A 9,211-nucleotide genomic window follows, 5' to 3' on the forward strand; every position below is an offset into this window, starting at 1 on the left:
TTTAAAGTGCTTGACACAAACCAATAAAATGTAAAAACACAGGGACAACACACAAAGTTACAACATAAAAACTCCAATGGGGTGCCTGTACTTAGCCAAAAGCCTAGCCAAATAAGTGCGGCTTAAGCGTATATTTAAAAGCTGTCAGACTGTTTGCAGACCCCACAGTATTATTTTTTTAGTAATTACTTTTTGTTGATGTAATTACTTTGACTGCCGGGGGGGGGGGGACAAAAGTTGCGGGTTTAAAGTTAAAATAACGTGCTGCGTTTGGCCAGAAGGAGGCACCAGCAGCAAACTCATCTGGCTGTAAGTCGTTGCCTCTGACCTCGCAAGTTTCCCACGTGGTTAAATGGAGGGGAGTAGAGGAAACGTGCAAAATATCGAACTGAGAGCGGAGATGAAGAAAGTACGAGAGAAAACCCAGAAAAAGAGGAGTAACGAGGACGACGAAGAGGATCAGGATCAGGTGAGACACATGCTGACTACCTGAAACAGAGGAGGAGATGACTGAGTGAACTGAATGAACTAGTAAGCAGTTAGCTGTTAACATGCTAACAGGGAGAAGGCAGGGTTAAACACGCTGCTTTTTAAAAGCATTAGAAAGTGACATTTTCTCCAAGTGACTGAACACAGAGAGAGTCGAGCTGAGCAGCAGTTCAGCCTGCTTCCAGTCATCTATACCGGAGTTATTAAGGCACAGGACAAACAGCTTTCCCTAAAATTGAGACCATATTGGGATTCTGAATGGAGACATGACAACCTCAAATAGACTCAATAGACACGCTAATGTTAGCTGGCATTATCTGGTACTATCCCGCTATAAACACTGTAATGACAATGCCTGATACTGCAAATACACAATGCATGATATTCAGGGTGCTGATACTGATATTAACTCTGCTAACATTAACAAAAAAATATATATATTATTTTGCTAACAGCGACATTGTTATGAGTGCAGCATTGATTTCTTTTTTTTTTCTTCCTCCAATAGAGTTGAAAAATGCTAATGCTTGTATCCAACACTGAGAAGCGTCACATATTTAGTTAATCTCCTTTAAAAATTAGAACATGTTTATGATCAGTTCAGCACATGTGCTGTTTCTTAAGATAACTCTTGATTTGCAGTGTATTTGTAACTGGACTGGAGTCAATGGTTCCTTTGTGACATGTCTGTCTTCCTCAGTTCTTCAGCAACAAACCTGCTGAGAAAGGTGAGGATGATGATCTGTCTGACAGCGAGGACAGCGTCTACTCAGGACTGGAGGATTCCGGGAGTGATTCAGAGGACGAGGAAGAAGAAGAGAAGGAAGAAGGATCACTTGATGATGATGATGATGATGATGATAATGATGGAGAAAGTCAGGTAGTACTTAATGTTTATATCAGTTGACTGACTTGTTGTGACTCATCTATAGATGTCTGCATCCTTAATGGTGCATGAATGCTGTTTTACTTGCAGATAGCTGTGAAGAAGAACAAGAAGAAGGAGGGAGGAGAGATTGAAGGAAAAGAAAAGAAAGAAGACGAGTATGAACACGACACTTCAGATGAAGAGGTGTGTGTCTTCCCTCAGGTTTCTCGTGGTTTTTGTATGTGCTTTCTCATGTCAACCTCTGCTCATGTTCTGTCAGGTTCTCACATGGTCTGTGATCGGAGTAATCTATTTTTATGGTGTGACAGGTTGTGTTTCCTTGTAGATGTTCTGTCAGACTGTACAGAGTTGGTGGAATGTTCTTTCTCACCTTGTTGTTTAGATTGTCTTCTGCCATCTTTTCCCCGCCTTCTGTTTGTTGAAAACTGTTTATTTTTCTAAAGGACATCAGGAACACAGTGGGGAACATTCCTATGGAGTGGTACAAAGACTTCCCTCACATTGGCTATGATCTAGATGGGAAGAAGATCTATAAGCCAATCAGAAACAAGGATGAGCTTGATGAGTTCTTGGACAAAATGGAGAATCCTGACTACTGGTGAGCTAGCTAGCATAATGGTGTCCCCTATCTGGCTTTGAACGGGGATGCTAGCGATATTGATGACGTTGTGTCTGCAGGAGAACGGTTCATGACAAGCAGACGGGAACTGATGTGGTGCTGTCAGACGAGCAGGTGGAGCTGGTGAATCGTCTGCAGAGGGGCCAGTTTGGAGACCTCAACTTTAATGAGTACCAGGTATAATCACTGGACACCTCAGTACACTACCAAACATCAGGTGTTAAATCATCGGCTGCATTTAATATGAACACTTTCACTATTGCTGAGTTTTGCTCCTCCTCTTCCTCAGCCGTCCGTGGAGTTCTTCACTAAAGATGTAATGATTCATCCAGTCACCAACAGACCCGCAGACAAACGCAGCTTCATCCCATCACTGATTGAGAAGGAGAAGGTTAAAACACACACAGAAGCCTCTTTATTAGTTTTGTTTTTACCTGTCTCTACCTTTCTAACTCTGTGTCCCTCACCTGCTTTCAGGTTTCTAAACTGGTACACGCTATCAAGATGGGTTGGATCAAACCTCGGCGGGTAAAGGATGACAGCAAAGAGCGCTACTATGACCTGTGGGCCAATGAGGATTCTTCTTTTTTGGCCAAACATAGGATGCACTTGCCTGCTCCCAAAATCCCTCTTCCAGGTCATGAGGAATCATATAACCCTCCACCTGAATACCTATTCACAGATGAGGAGGTGTGTCATCCAGAGTCCTCATTTGTTGCAGTTTGAAGAGTAAACTGAACTCTGAGGTTAAACAAACTGTCACTCTTTTTTATTATTATTTTTATTCTCTACAGCGCGCTCTATGGGAGCAGCAGGATCCGTCAGACAGGAAGTTGCAGTTTGTTCCCAAGAGGTTCTCAAACCTCCGTCAGGTTCCAGCATTTCCTCGGTTTATCCATGAGAGGTTTGAGCGCTGCCTCGACCTCTATTTGTGTCCACGACAGAGGAAGATGAGGGTAACTATCAGTAGTTACTCAACCATTCAGCGGGTGGCGCTGTATTTTTAACACTGGACCGCGACTTACTCTCTGTGTACTTGTAGGTGAATGTGAATCCAGAGGATCTAATTCCCAAGCTTCCCAAACCAAAAGACCTACAGCCGTTTCCAACAACACAGTCTCTGGTAAAAGCGAGCATACATAAAAAAAACACTACTCCCAGCAGTCATATGGTTTCACATTGTCACCATCTTCTCTTTTTTTTCTACTTGTGTTTACCTTTGTGTTCAGGTGTACCGAGGTCACAGTGGTCTTGTTCGTTCCATCAGTGTGTCTCCATCAGGACAGTGGCTTGCATCGGGTAAAAACATTTGTTTTACTTCAGTTATGTGGATCAAAGTGTTTGTGGCGACATTTCTGCAAATGTTCCTGGTGGATCTTGAGTCATTGCACAAAGGCAAATATTGGCCTTGATAGTACAAGACTGTACTGATTGCATTATAGTAGAAGACTCCTGGTTCTCCATGTCCACCTCGGAGAATGTATGAAGAAAGTCAGATGATCCACATTTAGGCCTTTTATTTGTTTTATTTATTTATTATCACCTGTAACAATTCACAGTTGGTACACAAGTCCAAATAAGGCACCACTGGGTTCAGGTGAAGCAGGCTGTTAGCACAGAAATCCCACCTCAGATGGTAGTCTTTGATTTTTAAATTCTACCTTGTCCAGGATTTAACTCTGAGGAAAATGAAAGTGGATCACAGGCAGCATAAATTCTACACCAAGTTAAGGATGTGATTATCAAAGGGGATGTTTCAGTCTGGAATCTGGCGTCAGTCGATAAAGATAAGTTATCAGTGGTTACATTGTAAAATGTCTGCTCCATACATTTGCTGTATTTACAGGTAGTGATGATGGCTCTGTCAAATTCTGGGAGGTGTGTTCGTCTCGATGTATGAAGACTGTTCAAGTGGGCGGAGCTGTTAAGAGTGTCGCATGGAACCCCAACCAATCTGTCTGCCTTGTGGCTGTTGCTCTGTAAGGACCTACCTATAACCCTACCTGTATGATAATGCAGTTTTAATTTTGACAAAATGTCTGTTAAATGCAGACAGACAAGTTGCAAAGGCAGTCTGCTTGTCTCCCTTTTTCTCACATCCTGTCTTTCTCTGCTTTTCAGGGACTCTGTAGTCTTGATCCTGTCTCCCTCTCTGGCAGACAGACAGGTCATCTCTGCATCAGAGCGACTCCTTACCAGTCAACAGGAAGAGGGGCCATCAGAAGGGTCAGAACCTGTTGTCTGGTCAGAGGTTGAGGGGGAGGAGCTAAACAAGGGGGTCCGCATTAAAATCCAACATCCCAAAGTGAGTAAATCCACTTGACTGACCCTAAATTAAATTAAATGGGAGTATTAAAGGAATTGCTGAATACTGGATTCTTAGAGTGAAAGTAACTGCTTTTGTTTTTCCACACAGGCTGTTCACCAGGTGACATGGCATGCTAAAGGAGACTACCTAGCATCGGTGATGCCAGACCATTCAAGCCACTTACAGGTGTTTATCCACCAAGTGAGCCGAAGGCGGAGCCAGAACCCTTTCAGGAAAAACAAAGGTCTAGTTCAGTCCGTGTCCTTCCACCCTATCAGGCCTTATTTCTTTGTAGCAACACAGCGCTCTGTTAGGATCTACAATCTTGTCAAACAGGAAATGACCAAAAAACTACAAGCCAACTCCAAGTGGATCTCCAGCATAGCCGTGCACCCAGGGGGTGAGTAGATCCAGGGAAATGTCGGCTCCTCACAGAAACAGCTCCAGTGCAACCTTTTTGATGTGATTTTGTGACTACTGGATGATGGAGCCTGTGTCTCACCTGAATGTCTGCAGGTGATCATGTGATCAGTGGGAGCTATGACTGCAGGCTGAGCTGGTTTGACCTCGATCTGTCAACAAAACCATACAAGATGCTACGGTACGCACCTGTTAGTTGGTTATATGTAACTCAACAGTATATTTTTGTTCAAATATTGATGTTATTGATCACTTTCCTACTTCAGACACCATAAAAAGGCCGTGAGGAGTGTAGCCTATCACAGAACTTACCCGCTGTTTGCCTCAGCATCTGATGATGGATCAGTTATTGTCTGTCATGGAACTGTTTACAAGTAATGCTCACAAATACACACAATAATATTGAATGATAAACTATTCTTCCAAAAATAAAAAATTAAAAAGCTACTTTCTCCCCTCTCCTTTTTAGTGACCTGCTGCAAAACCCGCTGATAGTCCCAGTTAAAGTCCTCAGAGGCCACGCAATCACTCATGACCTTGGTGTTCTGGATGTGAAGTTTCATCCCACACAACCTTGGATCTTTTCCTCCGGAGCTGATGCCACCATCCGTCTCTTCACCTAACAAGCTGCCTGGCAACCAGCAGCTGGCGTTTTGTGGTTGCGTACTGAGGGAACCAGCTAACCCCATCTGTATGTGGGTCCAAATGGCTGAGTCAGCATGCCATTCATATACCAGCAACCTGGCAGTGGTGTTTGTTGGGAATTTGCAGACTGTTCTTCACTACAGTGAGGATGTAATTTCCTGTAGTGTTTTGTTTCCCTGTTTGGTTCCAATAAAGTGTTACTTTCTTACTACTACCATGTGTTCTGGTGAGTTTGAAACTGCAAAAAGAAAGAAATTGAGGTTTTAATCATCACCAGAGTGTATTTTTTTATGTTGCTGACTTTGTGATTAAAGAGTATGATCAGTGCTCCACACGTTTAGTGAATCAGTGTCTGCCGTGATGGCCAGTACCAGACATAAAAGTGAGTGCTTTTGCTCAAATATCAAGCATGGGACCTACTTGTACGTTTTTGTTAGTTTATTTTTTGTTTGTTTTTGTCATGTTTATGACCTAAATGGAAAAAATGTACCAGCTTTTAGTTTTTAATTGCATTTTGCTTTAGTCTAAAATCATATCTAATAAACGGAACTTGAATTTCATCATAATTAGAAGTCTTGTATAAAAAAAAACCTGTCATATAAATAAATATTTTGTTTAGCTTTATTACTTGATCTCGGGGCTTTTAATTTGACAGCGTGGATGTGACGTCACGAACACCTTTCCGGAGCGGAGCGTTTTCAATGTGACTCCAAATCATGACGGAAGAAGATAAAATCACACCGGGACGCGAAAATTGCGTTTATACCAGCTGTTACTGGTAAATACGGTCGGAAACTCAGATTTTATGCCGCACAGACATGCACTCAGACATACAGCATGACAGTTTATTGGTGGGATTTCTTCTTTTGCTGTAGTTCGCCAATACATTAATATGCATTAATTAATATTTCCAGATCTCAAAAGCAACAGATGTAGGTGATCAGCTGATCCATACTTAAAAGTACTACTGTTTTATAAACAGCTCAAACAGTTAGCTGAATTTGTAAATGTTAAAAATGTCTACTTACTGAATCTGAAATGTTTTATTAATAAACTGACCATATTTTAGTGGATTCTACTGTTTTTAACTTTTTTTTTTTTTTTTTTTTTTTTGCAGAATTAGTTATCTGATCAAGTTTAGAAGAACTTATGTCAGGAGTCTTATAAACACTGTTTTATCATTATTAATAAGCCTGTCTGTTACTGTAATTATTAATAAAACACAATAAGAATACCAGGACGCTCTAAAACATTAAAGGCCAGGTTGATAAAGCCCTAAATTATCTATGAAATAGTTGGCATTGCACCCTTTTCACGCAAAGACATAGTTGAAATTTGTTTATGCAGCAATAACTACCACCTGACAGACTGGCTGGTTGAGAAAATCAACCTTATTATTCAAGGGGGTGTAATTCCATTCAGTTCAAGAAAGTCTGTATTAACAGGCTCGACAGGCACAAGGAAAAGTATTCCTTTTCTCTCCGAACATTTCTGTCTTGTTTACTTAGCCTTCTGCCCTATTGGCACAGTAAAACCTCAAAGTGTGACTAATATCAAGAAAAACACGAGCAATCTCTATATCTGGAGGAAAATAGCGGTCAGCACTGGAAGATGTCTTAAAGTCACATGGAATACATCATATGAATATGTTGGAAGAATTGAGAATGTTGCTATTTGTCATTGTCTTTTTGCTTGTACTAACTCATCTTTGCTAACAATAAAAACTTGATCAGATGCTATAATGGTGTAAGGTCTGTGTTTGCTTATTATCTTCAGCACCTTTTTATTATCAGATCTGAGAAGAAGAGTTGCATTATGCAGCCACGTCCTCATTGTTGCTTATACTATCTATACTTGCTCTGCAGTGAAGAAAATGTTTGGAAGCTCTGTGAGTATGTCAGAACAGAGAGAACGGCTCCACTGGAACAGCTGTGCGTGGTTTTCATCTCTAATGACAAGCGAATGGTGAGAACACACAGGAAAACAGTTTATTTGTCTAAATCCTAGCAGTTTTAAATCTGTAAAACATCTGCAGGTTCATCTGCTTTTCTATGAAACAAAGCACAAAAAAATCATAGGTTCCATAAGACAGAACTCTACTTCTGGAAACTTTTTTAGATTATATAAAAGACCTGCTAGGTTTTATGAACCCTCTACAGATTCTGCAAAATATCTTGTAGGTTCTATTAAACATCAACACACACAGTAGTATTCTTCAAAATGGCTTCCAAAGAGCACCCATCTGGTTTTTATAGGATGTTCTTTGTTTTCCACCAGGTTCCTCTTTGGAAACAGAAGTCCGGCCATGGAGACCAGCCAGTCATCTGGGTCTGTACTTTTCCTGCACGTTTATAACCAACTGTACTGATGTCATTATGTCACCTTTGTTTGTGTCATTGTGTGTTTAGGACTACCATGTGGTTCTGATCCAGGTGGGTCTTCAGTCAGACTCTCTGGTTTATGATCTAGACTCTGAGCTGCCGTTTCCCTGCAGTCTGCGACTGTACGCCGCCCAGGCTTTCCGCTCTGACCACTTCATCAGACCTGAGTTTCACAGGTAAAAATACTGAGCACCAAAGGCAACATGGGTGGGTATTACAGATGACATCACAGTAACGCCTTCTGTGTCTGTGACAGGAAGTTACGAGTGATTCCTGCAGATAGCTTCCTATTGAACTTTGCATCCGATCGATCTCACATGAGGAACTCTGACGGAACCTGGAAGATGCCCCCACCCTCCTACCCCCCAATACGCACAGCAGGTAATAAGTCCCCCCTGTGAAGACGTCTGATTTATGCCATATGAAGACAAGATGATGTCATCACGCAGTAATGTGTGTGCTCCTCAGAGTGTCAGATGAACCTGGATGACTTCATCAGTATGAACCCTGCTATTGGCTGGGGCACAGTCTTCAGCCTGGACCAGTTCCTGCATAGATACATAGGAAATCCTGCCTCATCTTCATCATTGTCTTCATCATCCTCATCAGCAGCGGTGTCTCGGTAGTTGTAATTTTATCGCTTCAGACGATCCTGTCCAGTAAAAGACAAATATTGATGAACTCTTGACTGGAGAACATTGTGACATCACAGTGACCCCTTTCACACCAGCAAGTGGAGTTCAGAGGGAGCAGAAATGTGAATATTGTGGGTGTTTGGTCTGCTGAGCCTCTGATAAATATATTCATTCATCAGTTTCCGATTTGACATCAGAACAATGACATTAATGGGCAGCAGAATCTTAAATGTTATTTTGTTTGTATAAAGTTCACTGAGCAATAAAGACGTTTCCTGCCACCTTTGTGCATCCTGACTTAACTGTTCCAACACTGAAGACGACCAATTTAAAGAGCAACTGTCTAAGTTTAAAACTAAATTAATGGAATTTTAATTATCATTGTGAACTGTTTGCTGGAGACCTATAAAATATTTTTCATTTTACTTTTTCTAGTTTTCTTTCTCAATTTATAGAACTGTAAACAATCCCAACTTTGTACCATATCGTATCATATATCAGTTAAAATGAGGTCAAGTAACAGTCTAGGAAACAACCAAAACATTAACTGGAGATTGCTGACATTTAATTAAAATCATTGAGAGAATAATTCATTCAAGCTTCTCATAATTATACACACTTTTGCCTTATATGCCATATTCGTCTTTATGTTTGTACATGTTTCAGTATTACTCTGCACCTTAAAAATGAATGCAAAGCTGGTTAATTACAACCTCTAATTGTTGAAATGTTAAGACTAAAGATGATCAGGTTATGTGATTTCTAAGTTTGTGTTTTTCTTTTTTATTTTTAGCATGTTTACGCTAAAGGTTATGACTAGATTTG

The 9,211-nt window shown here is 40.9% G+C and overlaps 2 protein-coding genes across 4 annotated transcripts; both read left to right on the forward strand.

Moving 5' to 3' along the window:
- The first annotated feature begins 276 nt into the window (after positions 1-276).
- bop1 (BOP1 ribosomal biogenesis factor) lies at positions 277-5,581 on the forward strand. 2 transcript variants are annotated; one of them, XM_041967185.1, is made up of 16 exons: positions 277-469; positions 1,190-1,369; positions 1,466-1,561; positions 1,822-1,976; positions 2,057-2,174; positions 2,287-2,388; positions 2,475-2,687; positions 2,792-2,953; positions 3,040-3,120; positions 3,227-3,296; positions 3,844-3,976; positions 4,119-4,302; positions 4,414-4,705; positions 4,822-4,906; positions 4,992-5,099; positions 5,195-5,581. In XM_041967185.1, exons 1-16 carry the CDS (start codon positions 353-355, stop codon positions 5,346-5,348), a joined length of 2,250 nt encoding a protein of 749 aa, XP_041823119.1. In that variant the 5' UTR covers positions 277-352; the 3' UTR covers positions 5,349-5,581. The 2 variants fall into 2 exon arrangements, with proteins under 2 accessions (XP_041823119.1, XP_041823120.1); XM_041967186.1 differs by having other exon boundaries at positions 277-463.
- A 475-nt stretch (positions 5,582-6,056) lies between these two features.
- On the forward strand, positions 6,057-8,811 carry wdyhv1 (WDYHV motif containing 1). 2 transcript variants are annotated; one of them, XM_042011285.1, is made up of 6 exons: positions 6,057-6,148; positions 7,236-7,335; positions 7,648-7,698; positions 7,779-7,927; positions 8,008-8,132; positions 8,220-8,811. In XM_042011285.1, exons 1-6 carry the CDS (start codon positions 6,087-6,089, stop codon positions 8,375-8,377), a joined length of 645 nt encoding a protein of 214 aa, XP_041867219.1. In that variant the 5' UTR covers positions 6,057-6,086; the 3' UTR covers positions 8,378-8,811. The 2 variants fall into 2 exon arrangements, with proteins under 2 accessions (XP_041867219.1, XP_041867220.1); XM_042011286.1 differs by having other exon boundaries at positions 6,094-6,221.
- Positions 8,812-9,211: the final 400 nt, after the last annotated feature.

This window comes from Melanotaenia boesemani, chromosome 17, assembly GCF_017639745.1.
Source record: "Melanotaenia boesemani isolate fMelBoe1 chromosome 17, fMelBoe1.pri, whole genome shotgun sequence".
In the NCBI taxonomy this organism is placed as follows: Eukaryota; Metazoa; Chordata; class Actinopteri; order Atheriniformes; family Melanotaeniidae; genus Melanotaenia; species Melanotaenia boesemani.

Excerpts from the sequence above, each read along its gene's own strand:
- bop1 (XM_041967185.1), top strand. The coding sequence starts at position 353 with ATGGAGGGGAGTAGAGGAAACGTGCAAAATATCGAACTGAGAGCGGAG. Across the intron at positions 1,562-1,821 it reads ACGACACTTCAGATGAAGAG|GACATCAGGAACACAGTGGG; the intron begins GTGTGTGTCTTC and ends ATTTTTCTAAAG. Across the intron at positions 3,121-3,226 it reads TTCCAACAACACAGTCTCTG|GTGTACCGAGGTCACAGTGG; the intron begins GTAAAAGCGAGC and ends CTTTGTGTTCAG.
- wdyhv1 (XM_042011285.1), top strand. The coding sequence starts at position 6,087 with ATGACGGAAGAAGATAAAATCACACCGGGACGCGAAAATTGCGTTTAT. Across the intron at positions 7,336-7,647 it reads TCTCTAATGACAAGCGAATG|GTTCCTCTTTGGAAACAGAA; the intron begins GTGAGAACACAC and ends GTTTTCCACCAG. Across the intron at positions 7,928-8,007 it reads ATCAGACCTGAGTTTCACAG|GAAGTTACGAGTGATTCCTG; the intron begins GTAAAAATACTG and ends TGTCTGTGACAG.